Below are 23,190 nucleotides of genomic sequence, written 5' to 3'. Positions count from 1 at the left end.
CCCCGACATCGGGGACATGTGACCGATCGGGATTCCCCCGACATCGGGGACATGTGACCGATCGGGATTCCCCCGACATCGGGGACATCTCGTCGATCGGGATTCCCCCGACATCGGGGACATCTCGTCGATCGGGATTCCCCCGACAACGGGGACATCTGACCGATCGGGATTCCCCCGACATCGGGGACATCTCATCGATCGGGATTCCCCCGACATCGGGGACATCTCGTCGATCGGGATTCCCCCGACATCGGGGACATCTGACCGATCGGGATTCCCCCGACATCGGGGACATCTGACCGATCGGGATTCCCCCGACATCGGGGACATCTCATCGATCGGGATTCCCCCGACATCGGGGACATCTCGTCGATCGGGATTCCCCCGACATCGGGGACATCTGACCGATCGGGATTCCCCCGACATCGGGGACATCTGACCGATCGGGATTCCCCCGACATCGGGGACATCTGACCGATCGGGATTCCCCCGACAACGGGGACATCTCATCGATCGGGATTCCCCCGACATCGGGGACATCTGACCGATCGGGATTCCCCCGACATCGGGGACATCTCATCGATCGGGATTCCCCCGACATCGGGGACATCTGACCGATCGGGATTCCCCCGACATCGGGGACATCTGACCGATCGGGATTCCCCCGACATCGGGGACATCTCGTCGATCGGGATTCCCCCGACATCGGGGACATCTCGTCGATCGGGATTCCCCGACATCGGGGACATCTCGTCGATCGGGATTCCCCGACATCGGGGACATCTCGTCGATCGGGATTCCCCGACATCGGGGACATCTGACCGATCGGGATTCCCCCGACATCGGGGACATCTCATCGATCGGGATTCCCCCGACATCGGGGACATCTGACCGATCGGGATTCCCCCGACATCGGGGACATCTGACCGATCGGGATTCCCCCGACATCGGGGACATCTGACCGATCGGGATTCCCCGACATCGGGGACATCTGACCGATCGGGATTCCCCCGACATCGGGGACATCTGACCGATCGGGATTCCCCCGACATCGGGGACATCTGACCGATCGGGATTCCCCCGACATCGGGGACATCTGACCGATCGGGATTCCCCCGACATCGGGGACATCTGACCGATCGGGATTCCCCCGACATCGGGGACATCTGACCGAGCGGGATTCCCCCGACATCGGGGACATCTGACCGATCGGGATTCCCCGACATCGGGGACATCTCGTCGATCGGGATTCCCCCGACATCGGGGACATCTCGTCGATCGGGATTCCCCCGACATCGGGGACATCTGACCGATCGGGATTCCCCCGACATCGGGGACATCTGACCGATCGGGATTCCCCCGACATCGGGGACATCTGACCGATCGGGATTCCCCCGACATCGGGGACATCTCATCGATCGGGATTCCCCCGACATCGGGGACATCTGACCGATCGGGATTCCCCCGACATCGGGGACATCTGACCGATCGGGATTCCCCCGACATCGGGGACATCTGACCGATCGGGATTCCCCGACATCGGGGACATCTCATCGATCGGGATTCCCCCGACATCGGGGACATCTCGTCGATCGGGATTCCCCCGACATCGGGGACATCTCGTCGATCGGGATTCCCCCGACATCGGGGACATCTCGTCGATCGGGATTCCCCCGACATCGGGGACATCTGACCGATCGGGATTCCCCCGACATCGGGGACATCTGACCGATCGGGATTCCCCCGACATCGGGGACATCTGACCGATCGGGATTCCCCCGACATCGGGGACATCTCCTCGATCGGGATTCCCCCGACATCGGGGACATCTGACCGATCGGGATTCCCCCGACATCGGGGACATCTCGTCGATCGGGATTCCCCCGACATCGGGGACATCTGACCGATCGGGATTCCCCGACATCGGGGACATCTGACCGATCGGGATTCCCCGACATCGGGGACATCTCCTCGATCGGGATTCCCCCGACATCGGGGACATCTGACCGATCGGGATTCCCCCGACATCGGGGACATCTCGTCGATCGGGATTCCCCGATATCGGGGACATCTGACCGATCGGGATTCCCCCCACATCGGGGACATCTGACCGATCGGGATTCCCCCGACATCGGGGACATGTGACCGATCGGGATTCCCCGACATCGGGGACATCTCCTCGATCGGGATTCCCCCGACATCGGGGACATCTGACCGATCGGGATTCCCCCGACATCGGGGACATCTGACCGATCGGGATTCCCCCGACATCGGGGACATCTCATCGATCGGGATTCCCCCGACATCGGGGACATCTCGTCGATCGGGATTCCCCGACATCGGGGACATCTCGTCGATCGGGATTCCCCCGACATCGGGGACATCTGACCGATCGGGATTCCCCCGACATCGGGGACATCTCGTCGATCGGGATTCCCCCGACATCGGGGACATCTCACCGATCGGGATTCCCCCGACATCGGGGACATCTGACCGATCGGGATTCCCCCGACATCGGGGACATCTGACCGATCGGGATTCCCCCGACATCGGGGACATCTCGTCGATCGGGATTCCCCCGACATCGGGGACATCTGACCGATCGGGATTCCCCCGACATCGGGGACATCTGACCGATCGGGATTCCCCGACATCAGGGACATCTCATCGATCGGGATTCCCCCGACATCGGGGACATCTGACCGATCGGGATTCCCCGACATCGGGGACATCTGACCGATCATAATTCCTCGACATCGGGGACATGTGACCGAGCGGGATTCCCCCAACATCGGGGACATCTGACCGAGCGGGATTCCCCCGACATCGGGGACATCTCGTCGATCGGGATTCCCCCGACATCGGGGACATCTGACCGATCGGGATTCCCCGACATCGGGGACATCTCATCGATCGGGATTTCCCCGACATCGGGGACATCTCATCGATCGGGATTCCCCCGACATCGGGGACATCTGACCGATCGGGATTCCCCGACATCGGGGACATGTGACCGAGCGGGATTCCCCCAACATCGGGGACATCTGACCGAGCGGGATTCCCCCGACATCGGGGACATCTGACCGATCGGGATTCCCCGACATCGGGGACATCTCCTCGATCGGGATTCCCCCGACATCGGGGACATCTGACCGATCGGGATTCCCCCGACATCGGGGACATCTGACCGATCGGGATTCCCCGACATCGGGGACATCTGACTGTGCAGGATTGCCCCAGCAGAGCACCAGCACCCCCAGCATCAGGGATATCTGACCAAGCAGCTCTCCCCCAGTACAGCATCAGTCACCCTGGTATCTTCAAAAGGTGATGCCACAAAAGGCAGCATCCTTTATTAAGAACCACCATCTCCCAGGACAGGCCCACCACCAAGGGGAGGTACAGGAGCCTGAAGACACATGCTCAACACCTTAGGAACAGTTTTTTCCCCCTCTGCTATTAGATTACTGAATGGACCATGAACTCACGAACTGTACACTACCTCAATATCTTTCCTCTCTTTTGGTACTACTGATTTAATTTAATTTTTAAAAATGTATTTCTTTTTTATTAGTACGTGTTGTAAAGTACTGCAGTTGCAAAACAACAAACCTGATTCTGATTCTAATTCTTTTGGGATCTTGACTGTGGTCTGGCTTAGAGCTGAGTACAACCCCCAGTTGGGGCAGGAGCTTCACCCCGTTGAACTCAGCAGCTAACTTTCTCTCCTGTCTATTCCTTCAGCTCCCAAGCTACAGAAAGGAGTAACCTACCCATCCATCCTCGAGTTCCTGCCTCCGAGAAGCTCCAGGCTAAGAACCGGTAATTTGGCTGAAGCTGTGGCCTGGGACAGCAGCTGCAATCACAGTTAAACATGGTGCACTAACTAGAGCCACTTCTGGTTATTTCATTAACTGGACGGGGAGAAGTGTGAGCTAACTGATCACAGACTCCGCATGCGTGTGCACACGTGTAAGCGTACGCACCTGTGTGTGTGTGTGTGTGTGTGTGTGTACACATGAAGGTGACTTCCTGTGTGCGTGTATCTGTGTATGTTTCTGTCTTATTTGTACATGTGTTTGTTATCAGCCACACAGAGTCTCTGTAATCATTGCAGGCATATCTGCCATTCCATAAGACCATAAGATACAGACCATTTGGCCCATCAAGTCTGCTCCATCATTTCATCATGGGTGATCCAAATTCCCTCTCAGCCTCAGTCTCCTGCCTCATCCTGTAACCCTTCCTGCCCTGACTAATCAAGAATCTATCAACCACTGTCTTAAATATACCCAATGATTTGGCCTCCACAGCTGTCTGTGGCAATTAATTCCACAGATTCACCACTCTCTAGCTAAAGAAATTCCTTCTCATCACTGTTCCACTTATTGTGAGACTGTGCCCTCTGGCCATACACTCCCCCCATAGGAAACATGCTTTCCACATCCACTCTATCGAGGCCTTTCTGCATTCAATAGGTTTTGATAAGACCACCCCTCATTCTTCTGAATTGCAGTGACCCAGAGCTATGAAACACTCCTCTTATGATAATCCCAGAATAATTCTCCTGAGCCTTCTTTGCACCATCTCCAATATCAGCACATCCTTTCTTAGATAAGGGGCCCAAACCTGCTGACAATACTCCAAGTGAGGCCTCACCAGTACTTTATAAAGTCTCAACATTACATCTTTGCTTTTATATTCTAGTCCCCTTGAAGTGAATGCCAACATCACATTTACCTTCCTCATCACAGACCCAACCTGCAAACTAACCTTCAGGGAGTCTTGCACAAGTACTCCCAAGACCATTTGCACCTCAGATTTTTGAATTTTCTTTCCATTTAGAAAATAGTCTATGCTTTTATTTCTTCTCCCAAAGTGCAGGACTGTACACTTCCTGACACTGTATTTCATCTGCTACCTCTTTGCCCATTCTCCTAATCTGTCTAAGTCCTTCTGCGGCCTCTCTGCTTCTTCAAAACTACTTGCCCTTCGACCTACATTTGTATTGGCCACAAAGCCATCAATTCTGTCATCTAAATCATTGACATATAACATGAGAAGTGGTCCCAACACCAACCCCTGCATACCATCACTAGTCACTAGCAGTCAACTAGAAAAGGCTCCCTTCATTCCCACTCTTCCCCTCCTGACAGTCAGCAAATCTATCCATGCTCTTAATCTTTCCTGTAATACCACGGGACCTTATCTTGTTAAGCAACCTGTCAAAGTGTGGGACCTTGTCAAAAGCCTTCTGAAAATCCAAGTACACAGCATCCACTGATTCTCCTTTGTCTATCCTGTTTGTTATTTCTTTAAAGAATTCCAACAGATGAGTCAGGCAAGATTTTCCCTTGAGGAAACCATACTGACTACGGCTTATTTTATCATGTGCCTCCAATTACTCTGAAACCACATCCTTAACAATTGATTCCAATGCCTTCCCAACCACTGAGGTCAGACTATCAGGCCTATAATTTCTTTTCCTCAAAAAGTAGCATATAGAATACAGAGTTGAGAAATATACAATAATGCATTTTAGTAAAAGTAAAATAGTGCGAACTGTTAACTAAATGGGGAGAAGGTTCAAACATCAGAGGTGCAGAGGGACTTGGGAGTCCTCATGCAAGACTCCCAGAAGATTAATTTGCAGGTTGAGTCTGTGGTAACGAAGGCAAAAGCAATGTTGGCATTAATTTCAAGGGGAATAGAATGTAAAAACAAGGAGATAATGTTGAGGCTTTATAAGTCAGGCTGCACTTGGAGTATTGTCAATAATTTTGGGCAAAATATCTCAGAAAGGATGTGTTGTCGTTGGAGAGAGTCCAGAGGAGGTTCACAAGGATGATTTTGGTACAAAGGGGTTAACATACGAGGTGTGTTTGGCAGCTTTGAGCCTGTACTCACTGGAATTTAGAAGAATGTGTGAGGATCTCATTGAAACCTACCGAATGTTGAAAGCACTAGATGAGGTGGATGTGGAGAGGATGTTTCCTATGGTAGGGGTATCCAGAACTGGAGGGCACAGCCTCAAAACTGAGGGGCAACCTTTCAGAACAGAGGTAAGGAGGAATTTTTTTTAGCCAGGGAGAGGTGAATCTGTGGAATTCTCTGCCACAGACTGCAGTGGAGGCCAAGTCCATGGGTTTGTTTAAAGTAGAAGTTGACAGTTTCCTGATCGGTCAGGGCATCGAAGGAAATGGCAAGAAGGCAGGTGTATGGGGTTGAGTGGAATCTGGGATCAGCCATGATGGAATGGTGGAGCAGACTGGATGGGCTGAATGGCCTAATTTTGCTCCTATGTCTTATGGTCTCTGCCTGACTGCTTTCTTGAAGAGTGGAATGACATTTGCAATTTTCCAGTCCTCTGGAACCATTCCAGAATCTAGTGATTCTTGAAAGATCATTACCAATCTCTTCAGCCACTTCTTTCAGAACTCCAGGGTATATTCCATGTGTTCCAGGTGGTTTATCTACCTTCAGACCTTTCCGTTTTCCAACCACAACTTCACTCACTTCTGCCCCCTGACACTCTGGAACTTCTGGCATAATGTTAGTACCTTCCACAGTGAAGACTGACCAAAATACCATGACCAGAAGACACAGGAGCAGAATTAAGCCATTTGGCCCATCGAGTCTGCTCTACCATTTTACCATGGCTGATCCTCCCCTCCACCCCCATCACGCCACTCCCCAGCCTTCTCCCCATGACCTCTGATGCCATAGCCAATCAAGGACCTATCAATCTCCGCCTTAAATACACCCAACGACCTAACCTCCTCAGCTGCCTGTGGTAACAAATTCCACAAATCCACCACCCTTTGGCTAAAGAAATTTATCTGCATCTCTGTTTTAAACGGATGCCCCTCTATGCTGAGGCTGTACTCTCTTGTCCTAGACTCCCTCACCGTGGGAAACATCCTTTCCACATCTACTCTGTCTAGGCCTTTCAACATTTGAAAGGCTTCAATGAGACCCTCTCCTCCCATCCTTCTAAATTCCAGCGAGTACAGATCCAGAGCCATCAAATGTCCTCGTATGAGAATCCTTTCACTCCTCAATCTGCCTGTCCTTCAGTCTTCCAGCTTCCTCCACACTACCTGCCCCTCCACTAATCTTCGTAGCATCTGCAATCTTGGCAGCAAATTCCATCATCTAAATCGCTGATGTACCCATAAAATACTTATTCAGTTCATCCGCCATTTCCTTGTCCCCCATTACTGTTCTCCAGCACCATTTTCCAACAATCTTCTCTCTCCTTTCTTTTACACTCATTTGAAGTAACTTTCTGAGGATTTGACTTCATATTTTTAACCAACAAAGCCAGCCCATCCCCTCTGCTTACTTGCCCGTCCTTTCCATACGACGTGTATGTATCCTTGGATGTTAAGCCCCCCACACCCGCTATAATCTTCTTTCAGCCACAACGCCATACATACCAATACAAACATTGCGACAAGTTCCGTATACTGCCTGGAGCCGGTCCTGTACTCATGAACCTTTTCGCTTTTTGTTCCCCTTTTACATGGCAACCCACCCTCTTCACTGCAAACCTGACCTTGCTAGCAGTCTCGCTATACACTGTCTCTGTTTCTTAACCAACTACCCCATTCTCAGCACTATTACTCCGGTCTCCCCTCCCCACCCCCCCCCCCCCCCGCGCCAAACCCTCCCGAACATCTCAAGCTAAACTGCCCGCAAGGATATTGGTCTCCCTCAGGTTCGGGTGCAACAGGGTCATGCTATCCGCAGAGAGATCCCAATGATCCAGAAATCTGAACCAGCTCCACAGCCGCACATTCATCTACCAAATCACCCTGTTCTCACCCTCACTGGTGTGCGGCACAGGCAGCAATCCTGGAGGTCCTGTCTGTCAGCTTTCTACCTACCTCCCTAAAATCCCTCTTCAGGACCTGCTCGCCTTTCCTACCTATGTCACTGGTGCCAATATGTACCAAGACTTCTGGCCGCTCCCCCTCCTCCTTTGGAATACCGTGCGCCCGATCCAAAACATCCCCAACCCTGGCAACATACCATCCGATGTCTCACGCGTTCATAGAAACTCGTCTCTGTTCCTCTAACTATGGAACCTCGTATCGCTCCTGTCGCCTTTGAGTCTCAGCGCCAGACTCCGTGCCAAAGACCGGATGACTGTGCCCCCACGCCCCTGCCTGCCCTGGGTGGGTCATCACCTACAACAACTTATTATTGAGGGAACGCCCACAGGGGTACTCTGCTCTGACTGCCTTTTCCCTCCCCCCTCTCCTGACAGTCTCCTATATCTGGGGGTGACCACCTCCCCTTTGCTCCTATCTCACTTCATCAGTCTCCCTTCTGAGCCGGAGCTTCTCGAGCTGCAGAGCCAGTTGCTTACTCGTTCCCCTGAGCTGTATAATCCTTACGGCTGGTGTGCTGTTGTGGAGAGGGTTGGGTGAGAAGATGTCGGATCCCGATGCAAAGCTGAGGGTGTGAGCGAGAGGGAGGTTTGTGTGTGAGTGCTTTCTCCTTCGCTAACCCTGCCTTTCTCCGGCTGTAAGCAGGGAGGCTGAAGACCACTCGGCCGCCGGCTCCCACCAGTGCCCAGTCGACCACCAAACCCAACACCGAGCGACCCGTGACCACCCGGCCGCCGGCTCCACTCGAAACCCACACCGCCCACCCACCCTGGCCAAGGGACACCTCTCGACAGTCGGCCCCCCACCGGCCATCCCTGCTGGGCGGTATGGAACCAGGTGAGTGTTGGGGGTCAGGAAACTTGCTGTTTTAGAGGTGCCAGGGACCACCCCGACTCTTCGGTCTCGGAAGTTGTTCACTCGGCCGCTACCGCTCTCGGGACTGCGTTCTACCCCTGGGTCGGGGCATCACAGGTGGCCCGGAGTGCCGCCCTGCCCGCGGTGCCAAAGAAAGGACTCATTGTCACCATCGCTGAGTTCCCGCCGTGTGACCTGGGCACTCATGGCCTTTCATCTGCCACGCTCTTCTCGGCAAGGTTTGCCATTGCATTCTTGTGGGCCTCGCCGTTAGAGGTTGTCCGCCTGGCGTCAGTGGTCACATAACCAGGACTCGTGGTATGCACCGTCCACTACCTGCTCCCTGATCGGAGTGGGGGGGGGGGGGGAGCTGGCACTACACCTTACCCGAGGCGTAGGCTAGCGGAGGGAGGGAGCGCCTTATCCATCCCTCCTTTGGTAGAGACGTATCTCCACCCCACCACCCAAAATAAGGGTTAAACCCCTCATATTCTCTCTAACTACCCCCCCCCCCACCTCACTCTCTTACCTTACAATGACCCGGTTCAGGCGTGGATAATTTCACTCACCTCAGCTCTGACTCACTGTAAAGGTCTCTCTACAACTCACATTCTCGTTGTTATTTTAGTTGCCCAGTTTGTCCTTTGCTGTTGGTTATCACTCCTTGCCTGTTTATGTGTAGTTTTTCTATTGTATTTATTTTTCCCTGCAAAAAAAGAATCTCACAGGTATATGGACTTTGATAATAAATTTACTTTAAACCTGTGAACTTGAACTGGTCTCCTCTCTCTGGAGGCTGTACGTCGCCACTCGGGGTCGCGGAGTCCGACTCCCACACGCCGGAGATGCAGCACCTCAGGGTCCCGGAGACGCCTGGTGTCTCAATCAGACAGCGGTGCATCCGGACACACTGATGAGCCAGCTGCTCCAGTTGAGATGGCCACGGTTTCCCTCAGTCTGTATCACAGACGTCTTGAACTCAGGCCAACGATACACTTTTTCTGATTCCGCGTTAACCCATTGCAAACGACCGGTCTCTCTCCGCTAGGCAGCGGGCTCCCATCACTCAGGTAGGTGACCGGTGATTCTCGGAGTTCGTCCCTTCCAGGCTGACAAAGTGATCTTTTCTCCCCCGCCCCAGCTCTCCGTGAATCAGGAGTGGCCGAATTCACCGACAGAAGCAACCCTCTGCCACACGCAGGTACCTCGCACAACCCACCGCAATCTGGTAACAGTGCTACTGGAATCAGACTCTGATCTGACGCCCTGCTCTTGTCACTAGCAGGGGTCCATCGGTCAGAGCCAGCCATCGCAATGCGACGAGCGGGAGGCTTGGGTCCCATTCACGGTGGGTGAACCGCCTCAGCCCGAGCTCCAGACTTCCGCCATCTCGCCCCCTTGCTTCATTTATCTTTCCCTCTTTTATTCTAACTTCATCCTTCCTTTTATCTATCACACCCCCTTCCACTTTGCTTCTTTCTCCCTCTCCTTTTCTCTTTCTCCTTCCCTCTTTGTTTTTCTCTCTCACTCTTTCTCCTTCCTCTCTGATTTGCTGGCGTGTGGCTTGCCGCCGTCGCTTCACTCACACTCTCTCGTCTCCCTAGGTTTCAGCAGACAGGCTCATTTGGCGCGGCCCAGATCGGACTGGCTGATTGCTCCCGTAAAACCACGGGGTAAGTGATCAGCGACAGCGGGGTGTCTGTCTGTTTCGGTTCCACAGCCTCTCTGCGCCAGTCTGTGAACGCAGACAGGCCATTCTCGCACAGAGCACGTCACATTATGCCCTGCTTCTGTTTTTTACATTATAACAAGGATCATGGCTTTCAAAACGGGTACCTTACTGGTGGTAAAGCATATCGACTGACTTTGTATAAAGTTGCCTAGAAAGACAAGTTGATTTTCCTTCAAACATCTCACAGAGTAGAATGTGTTCTTCAGAGAAGTTCATTATCGTGCCGGGACAAAATGGTGACAGAGATAAATAAATAAACATAACGGAAAAATAGAGGGAATAGGATTGATCGCATTTTAGATCACTGATAATTCTACGACATATATAAAACTGATCACATTTGGTGGGGTTATACCAGCAGTGGCCACACCACTGCTCTGAGTGTGTGAAAGAGTCTGTGAGTGTGATAGTGTGTGAGAAGCAGCCATGCCTCAGTGAGTGTCTATGTGTGAAGCAGTGTGTCTCTGTGAGTGTGGTGAGAGAGGGTCTCTAAATGAGGGAGAGAATCTTGAACCAGAGGGGATAACTTCACTCATTTTCACTCGCCTCATCACTGAATGGTTTCCACAACCTGTGGACTCACTTTCAAGGTCTCTTCATCTGATGCTCTTGATACCTAATTGCTTATTTATTATTATTATTATTATTTCTTTTTGCATGTGTAGAGTTGTCTTTCATTGATTCTGTTATTGGAATTATTGAGACTGTCCACAAGAAAATGAATCTCAGACCTGTATCTGGTGACACACATGTACTTCGATAGTAAACATACTTCTGAACTTTGAAAGAAACTGAGAGTCTCTATGTGAGAGAGTCGGGGGGGGGGGGGGGATCTGAGAGAGAATGTCTGTGGGAGTGAGGGTGTCCTCTGCCTGTGTCTGTTTGTCCACTGTGGGTTAATGGGAAAGGGTGTTTCAATGGAGCGTCCCCCAGCCCCTGAAGCACGATGGTTCCCAGCCCCACTGCCCCAGAGTTTCCCGGCTCCGACGCGTGATGTCTTACAGATGTCTTCTCTGTCTCCAGCTGACAGCTCTGAGCTGGCCACCAACCCTGCTTACACCTGGACTGACAAGAAGACCCCAAATAACCCAGGTCACCCAGACCCCTGGCTCCCTCCAGGGACCCAGGCACACGCGGAGGGAGGGACTGGAACTCCCTTTCAGCTTCACGGGGTTGGGATGGAGTGTGTGTGGCTCAGGGCGGTGTTTAGGTGGGTGCATCTCAAGATAGGCACAGGCTGGGGTAGGATAGGGGCAGGTAATGGATATCACGGGTGGGTGATGAGGGTTCTGTGTAGGATGGGGAAGATGGGTCCGGTGGGGGTGTGGGAAGGGTGAGATTAGAGTGATGGGGAGATGAGGCTATGGGTTCAGGTGGGGGGGGGTGGGTTTGGGGAAATGAGCTGATGGGTACAGATGGGGTGGAATTCCCGCATCAAAAACAGCCCCCACCTCTGTAGTATTGGGAGTGAAGGAGTGGATAGATTGGCCCACCTACCCTAGTCCTGCAGGAGTGAGTTGCCATGAGGGAATGTGTGGTCAATCTCTGCCGCAAGTTTAGTCTCTGACCTACCAAAATCCTCTCAGAACGTCCAGTAGTCTCTGACCAAAATGGAGGAGCTACTGACCGCTGTTGCTGGGTTGATCTTGATCGAGCACCCGGGGTTAGGGGAGCCTTCCTTCTGCCCTGTTGACAGTCTGTGTCCGATAATCCGACCTTGGCACAGGCAGGCAGGAAACCCACTACATGCCCTGACTCTCCTCTCCATGGGCAGGAGACCTGGCCTGGCTAACTGTTGTCACACTTGCAGCTTACAGCTCTACTCCTGGGCTCTCTGACTACCAGAAGTGGGTCCTGGGCCTCGGTGAGGGCGCTCACAGTAAGTACACTTGCTATTATTAATCCAGGAGGTGCCAGTTAAATAAAAGAGCCTAATTCAAGCCTGATAAGTAGGCTGCATTGCACAGAGAGAATGGGGAGAGAATTCTGAAGTTGTGGGGACAAGGAGAATGGGAGTACTCATTCAGGATTCCCTTAAAGGTTTATATTATATTTTAAAATTATTTACAGATACAGCACAGAAATGGCCCTTCCAGCCCGACAAGCCCCACACTGCCCTAATACACCCTTGTGGCCAGTTAACCTCTACATTTTGGAATGTAGGAGGATACTGGAATTCCTGGAGGGAACACACACACTCATTGGGAGAACATACAAACTCCTTACAGAAGTGGTGAAATTGAACCTGGGTTGCAGGTGGTGTAACAGCATTAAGTTAATTGATAATCTACTATGTTGCTCTACCTGCAGGTTAATGGGCAGTAGTAAATAAGGCAAGCACAATGTTTAATTTTATTAAGAGATGGAATGCGGAATGGGTCCTTACAGAGCAGTGAACTGCACAGCCCAGCAACCATCCTATTTAACACTAGCCTCATCACAGGAAAATTTACAGCAGTCAATTGACCTACTAACCAGTACGTCTTTGGACTGTGGGAGTAGATTGAGCACCCGGAGGAAACCCACACGGTCATGAGAATGGGGTTGGAGTGAGAAGGTAGGAGAATGAGGTTGGAGTGAGAAGGTAGGAGAATGAGGTTGGAGTGAGAAGGCAAGAGAATGAGGTTGGAGTGAGAAGGTAGGAGAATGGAGTGAGAAGGTAGGAGAATGGGGTTGGAGTGAGAAGGCAGGAGAATGAGGTTGGAGTGAGAAGGTAGGGGAATGGGGTTGGAGTGAGAAGGCAGGAGAATGAGGTTGGAGTGAGAAGGTAGGGGAATGAGGTTGGAGTGAGAAGGCAGGAGAATGAGGTTGGAGTGAGAAGGCAGGAGAATGAGGTTGGAGTGAGAAGGTAGGAGAATGAGGTTGGAGTGAGAAGGTAGGGGAATAAGGTTGGAGGATAGATGGTGGTGAAATGGACAGGTGCTGATCAGATACTGTTTCACAATTCCTATGTTCTATTTAATCTGGCAGATCAGAGAGCGCAGGATCCAGGTTCATGGACATTTGGTTCTTCAGACTGTTGCACTGTATTTTCATTTATTGACTGCATCCTGTGCCAGATTTCACAGCTGTGTATATGCACGTTCTCCTGATGATCTTAATGGCTGACAAACATAGAGGCAACCAGCCCTAGAAGGGGGGCGCTGGGAATCAGAAAATCCCCAATACGGTTAGCTTGGCCATGTATTGGAGTTACACCACTAAAACTTGTCGATATTTCATTGAAGGTCAAGGGCTCAGAGCACCAGGAAACAGACCTTGCTCTCGTTGCTAAGTACATGAAGTTTTTCTGAAGTTACCTCTCAGTGCTCTGGTTTACTCCCGTATTCCAAAGACGTACAGATTACTAGGTTAGCTGGTCACATAAACCAGAAAGGCCTGTAACCAGGCTGTATCTCTAAATAAATGTAGCAGCACAGCACAAGTTTGTGGCTTTCTTAAACCTTCCTCTACTGGAAGATGTTATTCAATTGATTAGTTGGACTGGGGTTTGTCTGTGGATGGATGCTGGGTTTTTCTTCAACCTCCCTGCCACTGAGCAGGAGGTACAGAAGCCTTAGGACCCACACCGCCACATGCAGGAAGTTATTACCCTGTAATCATTAGCTTCCCGAACCACCCAGCTCAACTCTGAACTGATTTCACAACCTACAGACTCCTTTCAAGGAGCCAACAACTCATTATTTATTTATTTGCACAATTTGCCTTCCTTTGCATGTTGGATGTTTGTAAGTGTTTATGTATAATTTTTCATAAATTCAATTGTATTTCTTTATTTTCCTGTAAATGGCTACAAGAAAATGAATCTCAGGTAATATATGGTGACATATATATACTGGGATAATACAAATATTTAACCGGCTTTGACTTGGGGGAGAGTTATTTTGTCTCATAACTGTTGTCCTTTTATTTTGGAAAGCTGGAATGTTCTTCAGTAACTTGTCTGCACCTACAGGTGTTACAGTAGAGTTCTGTGTGGCCTGGGTATGGTTTCGGATGCTGGAAACATTGTGTTGAGGGACTATTAGCCGGACAGGAGCCCAGCAGCACTGTCTCCGCCTGACACCACCCCCAGGCCTCTAAAGCATGCTCACAACTTGTTTTCCTCACCTGACCTAAGCTTGTCAAGGCTGTCTTGTTCTCCTCCAGATCACAACACTGATGAAACAGAAATTAATTTCTGGAATTCGGGCTTTGACGCCAGAGGTGAGTTAAACATTGGTCCTGTGGTTTCGGTAAGTACTCTGTACAATGAGGCAATAGACAGCCACAAACTAAAAACAGGAAAATGGATGGGGCAAATGGCCAGAGGGCACAGCCTCAGATTAGAGGCATGTCCCTTTGAAACAGAGATGAGGAATTTCTTTTGCCGGAGGATGGTGACTCTGTGGAATTCACTTCCATAGAGGCTGTGTAGGCCAAGTCATTGGGTATATTTAAATTGGAGGTTAATAGGTTCTTGATTAGTAATGGTTATGGGGAGAAGGAAGAAGAATAGGGTTGAGAGAGAAAATAAATCAGCTATGATGGTGGAGCAGACAAGATAGGCTGAATGGCTTTTTTTCTCCTCCGATTCTCTTTCTATAGACCATGATTTTAAGACTATGTACAGTTTCTATAATCTGCTATCCAACTGTTATTGGCCTCCAGCCAACCAGTTTCTACTTCCTGATCTACCGGTGCCCTAGTTCACACACTCCCTTTAAATTGGGTGTTCCCATACTGCTTTTCAACTCATCACCCTGCTTCTGCACCCCCTTTAAGCATCGGTCCCGCACCCACTTTCGACACTGGTCCCCGATCCTGCACCCCCTTTCAACGCCAGTCCTCAGTCCCGCACCCCCTTTTGACACTGGTCCCCGGTCCTGCACCCCCTTTCAACGCCAGTCCTCAGTCCCGCACCCACTTTCGACACTGGTCCCCGATCCTGCACCCCCTTTCAACGCCAGTCCTCAGTCCCGCACCCCCTTTTGACACTGGTCCCCGGTCCTGCACCCCCTTTCAACGCCAGTCCTCAGTCCCACATCCCCTTTCGACACTGGTCCCCGGTCCTGCACCCCCTTTCAACACCGGTCCAGCAATCCCCCCTTGCAATGCCAGTCCCCATTTCCACAATCCCTTTAAGTACCAGTCCCCGGCTCTGCAATCCCTTTGAACTCACAGGGTTCGCTGAAAAATGAAGGAAAGCAAAAGAAAGTGAATTAAAAGTGTGTTGGGGATGGGGGGTACTAACAAGAAAAGAAAATCCACATAATTCGGCAGACAGACATCATGCCAGGCACCTGCAATATTGGAAGTTTTCAGTACCACAGCAACAGGTGAACAACACATTTTGCTGTTGGATCGCACCAACAGTTCTCAGTGCCAACTCATGATGAAATAATCTATTGCACAACACCAGCTAGTGATGTCCATGACCCCGCCACAACCCCTGACCCCACAACACTTCCCCTCCCCCCAGATCACTCCACAACCCGATTTCTCTACACTTCTCAGCCCTCACCCTTCCATAATCACTGAGCACTGCCCACTACTCACCTTGCACCCTGTATGCCTCCCATCCTTCAACACCTGACCACCCTCCACAAACATCTACATTTTGGGCAATGGGAGGAAACCCACAGGGTGTGAGGGAGAACATGCAGACTCCACACAGACAGCACCAGAGGTCTGGATTGAATCCGGGTTTGTGCTGCTGTGAAACAGCCACACTATCTACTGTTCCAATGTCTCACCCATAGCCCACACAGCCAATATTGAGGCCAGTGGATGTCAGTGAGCATGGTAGTGTTGGGTAAATGGGACGGCCCATGAGAATGGATTGAGATAGACAACTCATGTTCAAGAGGTTGGGCAAGTGGCATGGCCAGACTGGAACCATGACCAACGGGATGTTCTGATGACATCTGAATGGAGACATCATATCCTGACTAGCTGGGATGCATTGACAAAAGACTGGGGGGGGGGAAGGGTTTCAGGTTGAGGAGGGGTCTTTGTTGGCAAACACACTGATTTCAGGTTTTCTCCTGAACCAGGTTTCGGCACAAGAGATCAAGAATTTGTCGAGGAGCCAATTTCCCAAGGAGATCCAAGTATCTGTACTTTTTTGCCTCATTGTTGACTCTAAACAGTATAGTAACAGAGCAATGTTATTTTTCACCACAGACTGTGTGGACCTCCTGGTGTTACAAACCAATTCTTCCAGCAGGGAGCTTCAGGTGATAGGAATTTTGATGTACATATCTCTGGAGGTTGTGGAAAATGAATACATAGACTTCAATGCTCAGATCTCTCGTGTGTACTCCCAACCTGGGCTGCTATTGGTTGGGAGCACTGAAAGGCCTAGATAAAGTGGGTGTGGAAAAGATGTTTCCAAAAGTGGGAGAGCCTGGCACCAGAGGACACAACTTTTAAATAGAAGGACACCTCTGTAGAGCAGAGATTAGGAGGAATTTCTTTAGCTAGAGGGTGGAGATCTGTGGTATTCATCACTGCAGATGGCTGTAGTGACCAAGTCATTGGGTATATTTAAAGTGGAGATTTGTAGGTTCTTGATTAGCCAAGGCAACAAAGGTTATGGGAAAACGTAGGAGAAGGGGGGTTGAGAGGGAAAAGAAATCTGCCATGACTCAATGGCGGAGGGACTCGATGGGCCAAATGGTCTAATCCTGTTCCTATATCTTGTGTTCTTATGGAAGGTAGAGCCAACCAATGTCCTTTTCGGTAACAACCTTTCGAAGCTAGGGGAGAGTCAGTCCATTAAGGAGAAGAGTTATGCACACACACAAAATTTTGGAGGAACTCAGCAGGTCAGGCAGTCTCGGCCTGAAATGTCACCTGTTTATTCCTCTCCAAAGATGCTGCCCGACCTGCTGAGTTCATCGAGCACTTGGTGCGTGCTTTGGATTTCCAGCATCTGTGGAATTTCTTGTGTTTGTTTTTGACGACCTCAGTGCACTATGTAATGACTTGATCGGTATAAACAGTTTGCAAGACAAGCTTTCACTGTATCTCAGAACTTGACATTGATAAACTAATACGAATGCCAATTACTGCTTGTGATCCTATCCACCTCAGATGTGTTACCCACTGTGTGGACATCAACCCTCCCCTCCTTCCCACAGCATAGTGAAAAACTGAGACTGCAGAGAGATCTGTGGGGATTATCGTTTGTCACATACACTTCCTCCCATCCTTATGAATGTCAGAAATTGGTGCTGATATTGGTATTGTCACACGTACTGAGATCCAGTGGAAAGCATGTCTTGCATACTGTTCAAACTATGATACAGTGCTTTGAGCTAGAACAAGGGAAAACAATAACAGAATGCAGAATAAAGTATAACCACTGCAGAGATAGTACAGTGCAGGTAAATAATACTGCAAGATAATAACATCGACTGTTATTCCCCACCATAGGTACTGCCTAACTTGCTGAGTTCCTCCAGTATTTTGTGTGTCCGAACCTAATCTAGCATCTCACTAGCACTGTTTTGGGGCTAGACAAGAAAACACCAGCCTCAGTATCTTGGTGAAAGAAGCACAAATTCTTTAATACAGGCTCTAAACACCTACCTGCTCCTGGGTTGGGCAATGATGTTGCCAAATGCCTTCAAATCCCCCCCACCTTTTCCATCTACCAGCCCGCATTTCAGCCTGTCCTCTCACCTCTTTATATTGGCCATCCTCCCTTTACATTCTCAACCCCAGTCTGAAGTATTGACCATCCCCTTTGCCCTCACACATGCTGCCTGACCCGCCCAGTTCCTCCTGCAGTTTGCTGTTTTTGTTTGTAGATTGCAAGGTGGACCTTGCGTTCCTGGTGGACGGAAGCTGGAGTATAGGAAGACGAAGATTTGGAATTCAGAAGAAGTTCTTGATGAGTGTGGCAGAAACCCTCAATGTTGGAATTGAGGGTCCACTCATCGGCATTGTTCAGTTTGGGTGAGTAGAGTGAGAAGCAATCCCGAGACCCTGAGCCCTCGGATTCCCTTCCCTCTGTCACATTTCTATTTCTTTAAGGTCTACCTCTTTCTCCACTATCTTTTGGTCACTTATCTTGATCTGACATGTCAAACATTCCTCTGCCTCCAGCAGTTCGTTTCTTTGCTCCACATCCCAGCACCTTAAACCAAATCAAGATGGCACCAAGCTGCGGTCTCCGCTGACGTTGCGGCTCAGACCATGGGATGGTTTTGGGGACTGAGTTAAGTATCAGGTTATCTCTTAGAGACAGGGATGTGGGGGAATTGGAGGACAGGGCAGAGTCTAAGTCTCTGCTCCATGTTTGAAGGCCAGCAGGCCAGCAAGGACATTCAAGGTCTGATAATTGGTGAGGCTGATGTTCAAGGCCTAGCTTTCAGAGCCCCATCATCGGTGAGACCGGAGTTCAAGGCCTAACTTTCAGGGTCCCATTGTCAGTGAGACTGGTGTTCAAGAGCTCACTTTCACTGGAGTTCAAGGCCTAGCTTTCAGGATTTTCTGGTTTTTGAGGCCTGGAGTTTGTGTCTGTGTTTGTCCTTATCTGTGAGTCCTGGGTTAAAACCGAAGATTGGAGTCCAAACACCAATTGGAAGTCCAGAAGTCAAGGCCCAATGGCCAGAGCGAATCCACGAGTCCACCAGAGGCTGGATGCAGAAGACTGCCTGCCCTGGGGTTAGAGGACCGTGTATGCGCTTGTGTGGGAGGGAGGCAAGAACAGGGTTTGTTTCACTGCTGTTGCATGGTATGTTCTCTTTTAATGTATTCTGTGTGGTTCTGCTGAGATGCTAAGTTGGCATCAGAATGTGTGGTGACACTTGCAGGCAGCCCCCAGCACATCCTCGGGTGTGTTGGTTGTTAATGCAGAAGATGCATTTCAGTCCATGTTTCGATGTAATGTGATAAATAAATCCAAATCTGATCCTGTGCCTTCTGCTCTCGATCTAGTTGGCAGTGATCTTGTGATGTGCCACCACTTTGAAGGCACAGTTATGTGAAGAAATGCAAACAGAACAGGGAGGGTTAGGCAGTTTGGGATGCCCTAGTTTTGTGGGAGGAGGGAAATGAACACCGGCTATTTCTTTACTAAACGTTAATTGATGCTCATCTTCTGTTATTCTAGGAGTGATGCTAGTGTTGAGTTTAACCTCAATGTCTACCGCAACTCCCATGCTCTTAAAAAGGCCATTGAGAGGATTCCACAGAAAGGTGGCCTCTCCAATGTGGGTAAGTCCCTTCTCGTCCCTGGGGTCCCAGCTATTTCAGCAGGCCCTCAGCTTCCAACACTAGAAGAAGATTGTTTCAGTGGCTTGTCCAGGACATAGCATCAGAGTCATAGATCACTACCACAGAGAAACAGGTCCTTCAGCCTACCTATCCATGCTAAACTATTATTCTGCCTAGTCTAATTGGCCTGCTCCTGGACCATAGCCCTCCATACCCCTCCCCTCCCATATTTCTTAAATATGGCAATTGAACCTGCATCCACCTCTTCCGCTGGCAGCTTGTTCCTCACTCTCGCCATCCTCGGAGTGAAGAAGTTCCCCCTCGTGTTCCCTTAAACATTTCATCTTTTACCCTTAACCCATGACCTCTGGTTCTAGTCTCACAAAAGCTCAGTGGAAAAAGCCTGCTTATAGTTAGCCCTCATATACCTCTATCAAATCTCCACTCATTCTCCTACACCCTATTCAACCTTTCCCTAAAACTCAGGTCCTCAACTCCATGTAATAGCCATGTAAATTTCCTCTGTACTCTTTCAAGTTGATGGGTTTGAGACAGGCCGTCCAGTATAGTTTCAACAGTTTGGGTTAAACACCACTGACAGGTTGTGAGAAACATCCAGGGTGATTCCACAAGGCAGCACAGATTGGAAGTGTGGACCCTTTCTTTTGCAGGCCGAGCCCTCAATCACACCATCGGCAACTTTTTCACCAGCAAGCAGGGTAACCGTGGGGGAGCCCCTAACGTGGTGGTGGTCCTGGTCGATGGGTGGCCCACAGACAAGGTCGGAGAAACTGCCCGCCTCGCCAGGGAGTCCGGCATCAATATCTTCTTCATCACTGTGGAAGGGGCTGATGAAAATGAACAGCAGAACGTGGTGGAGAAGGACTTTGTGGACAAGGTGAACTCTCTGATCTCCATTGGTAAAGTCCCTAATATCTCCTTTGAAGAAGTCTCATACATCATCCCTGGTGTTGTCCCTGCTTTTAAACAACTTTATCTTGCTTTGAATTTGGTTGTCAGTGGCAAGCCTAGCATTTAATGCCCCCCCCCTTTAACCTGCACCCCCCACTCCTGTGGGTTTCAGGATGAATGGAGCAGATACAGTCCAGCACACTAAAGAAGTTTGAGATAATAGGACATAGAAACAGTACAGCACAGACCTTCAGCCAACAATGATGTATAAACCCTTTAACCTACTGGTTCCCACATGGAACACATTTTTCTTTCATCCACATGCCTATCTTGTGTGAGATGTGGGAAAGTCTCCCCGATAATTACATCTGCACGGTGCACTGAGCTGAACCTCCTTAGAGATGGTGTTTAGGGACTGGAGATGCAGCGCAGTAACTTTTGGCTCATATGGCGGAATAGAGGTGATAGCTAGGAGCTACAGGAAGGTAGGCACCCCTAAGTTGCAGGAGGCAGGGATAGGCAGCCAGTGACCATTCCCCTCAATTATAAGTATACCACTTTGGATACTGTTGGGAGGGAATGACCTACAAGGGGAAAGGCCCAGTGTTCACACTTCTAACACTGAGTGGCTCTGTGGCTCAGAAAGGAAACGAGGAGAATTGCAGTAGTCATAGGGGATTCCATAATTAGAACAGCAGATTCTGAGGACGTGAGAGAGACACCCAATGGTACATTGCCCTCCAGGTGCCAGGGTTGGGGATGTCTCAGATTAGGTCCGTGTCATTCTAAAGGGGAGGATGAACAGCTGGGAGTTATGGTATGTATTGATACCAACACATAGGAAGGAAAAGTGAAAAAGTCCTGAAGAGAGAATTTAGGGAGATAAACAGAAAGCTGAAAACCAGGACCTCCAGGGTGGCAATGTCTGGCTTGCCTCCTGTGCCAAGTGCTAGTGAGGGTAAAAATAAGATGATTTTGTAGATGGCTGAAGAATTGATGCAGGGGGCAGGGTTTTAGATTCCTGGATCATTGGTATCTCTTCTAGCTTGGATGACCTGTAGAAAAAGGATGGGTTACACCTGAACCCAAGGGGGCCTACATTCTTGCCGGCAGGTTTTATAGAGCTGTTGGGGAGGATTTAACCTAATTTGGCAGTGGGTGGGAAGCTGAGTGATAAGGGCTGAGGATGGGGCAGTTGGTATACAAGTAGATGTAGTGCATAGTGAGACTATTTGGAAAGGATAAGCATATGATAAAGCAAAATTACAGTCAATGGGATGAGTTAAAGTGTAACAGGGATAAAATCAAAAAGGATGATGAATACAGAGCTGAAGGTGTTATATTTGAATGTAAGCAGTACATAGAATAAGATAGATGATTTTGTTGTGCAGTTAGAGATTGACAAGTATGTTGTGGGCATCTCTTGACTTATGACTAAAAGAAGGTCATAGTTGAGAGCTTGACATCTAAGAATACACATTGTATTGAAAGGACAGGCAGGTAGGCAGAAGGGCTGGGGAGGCTGTGTTGGTAAAAAGAGAAATCAAATTTTTAGAAAGAGGTGATGTAGGATCAGAAGAATCCTTGTGTGTAGAGTTAAGGAACTGCAAGGGTAAAAAGACCTATTGGAAGTTATCTACAGGCATTGAAAGGTAGCCAGGATATGGGCTACAAATTATAATGTGAGATAGAAGAGGCATGAAAAAAAGGGCAATATTGCGATAAGTATGTGGGATTTCAAAATGCAGGTAGATCGGGAAAATATAGTTGGTGCTGGAATCCAAGAGATGGAATTTGAGGAATGCCTGTGAGATGACTTTTAGAGTTGGTTGTGGTTGAGCCCACCAGAGGAATCACAATTCTAGATTGAGTATTATCTAAAGACCCAGATTTGATTAGGAAGCTTAATGTAAAGAAACCTTTACGAGACACTGATCGTAATATGATAGAATTCACCCTGTATTTTAAGGAGAGGCTAAAATTGGATATATCAGTATTATAGTGGGGCAATGGGAATTACAGAGGCATGAGAGAGAGAGAGAGAGCTGGCCAAAGTTGATGGGAAAAGGGACACTAGCAGGGAAGATGGTAGAACAGCAACGGCTGGTATTTCTGGAGGAAATTCAGAAGGCACAGGAAAGATGCATCCCAAAGATGAAATATTCTAAAGGGAGGATGAGGCAACTGCGGCTGACAAGGAAAGTCAAAGCCAACATAAAAGCAAAAGAGAGGGCATGTAATAGAGCAAACATTAGTGGGGAGTTAGAGGATTGGGAATCTTTTAAAAAATAATTGAAGGCAACTTAAAAAGCCATAAAGCGAGAAAATATGAAATTTGAAGGTAAGCTAGCCAATAATACAAAAGATGATACAAAAAAAAAGTTTTTTTCAGATATAATAAATAAAAGACAAGAGTGGATATCAGACCACTGGAATATGATGCTGGCAGGACAAACTTTATAAATATTTTGTGTCTGTCTTTGGAAGACACTAGATTATGCCAGAAATGCAAGAGTGTCTGGGAGCAGAAGTGAGTGTAGTTGCTTTTACTAAGGAGAAGGTGCTTGGGAAGCTGAAAAGTCTGAA

The 23,190-nt window shown here is 49.4% G+C and overlaps 1 protein-coding gene across 6 annotated transcripts in view; it reads left to right on the top strand.

Moving 5' to 3' along the window:
• vit (vitrin) overlaps nucleotides 1-23,190 on the top strand; it is a 163,073-nt gene that overhangs the window by 130,320 nt on the left and 9,563 nt on the right. For 3 of the 6 annotated variants that reach the window (XR_009514377.1, XM_059982193.1, XM_059982196.1), the window contains 11 exons: nucleotides 3,748-3,825; nucleotides 8,541-8,735; nucleotides 9,895-9,954; nucleotides 10,036-10,101; nucleotides 10,358-10,426; nucleotides 12,296-12,364; nucleotides 14,635-14,691; nucleotides 16,521-16,577; nucleotides 18,282-18,429; nucleotides 19,589-19,692; nucleotides 20,364-20,590. Coding sequence is in view for 5 of the 6 variants with exons in the window: in XM_059982193.1 (XP_059838176.1) it covers nucleotides 3,748-3,825; nucleotides 8,541-8,735; nucleotides 9,895-9,954; nucleotides 10,036-10,101; nucleotides 10,358-10,426; nucleotides 12,296-12,364; nucleotides 14,635-14,691; nucleotides 16,521-16,577; nucleotides 18,282-18,429; nucleotides 19,589-19,692; nucleotides 20,364-20,590 (1,130 nt within the window). In the remaining variant the exon portion in view is untranslated. The remainder of the gene's footprint in view (nucleotides 1-3,747; nucleotides 3,826-8,540; nucleotides 8,736-9,894; nucleotides 9,955-10,035; nucleotides 10,102-10,357; nucleotides 10,427-12,295; nucleotides 12,365-14,634; nucleotides 14,692-16,520; nucleotides 16,578-18,281; nucleotides 18,430-19,588; nucleotides 19,693-20,363; nucleotides 20,591-23,190) is intronic. The other 3 variants (XM_059982195.1, XM_059982197.1, XM_059982194.1) reach the window with 2 other exon arrangements.

Source organism: Hypanus sabinus, chromosome 10, assembly GCF_030144855.1.
Source record: "Hypanus sabinus isolate sHypSab1 chromosome 10, sHypSab1.hap1, whole genome shotgun sequence".
In the NCBI taxonomy this organism is placed as follows: domain Eukaryota; kingdom Metazoa; phylum Chordata; class Chondrichthyes; order Myliobatiformes; family Dasyatidae; genus Hypanus; species Hypanus sabinus.
The sequence above is the reverse complement of the archived record's forward strand: the minus strand, read 5'-3'. Positions and strand labels throughout refer to the sequence as shown.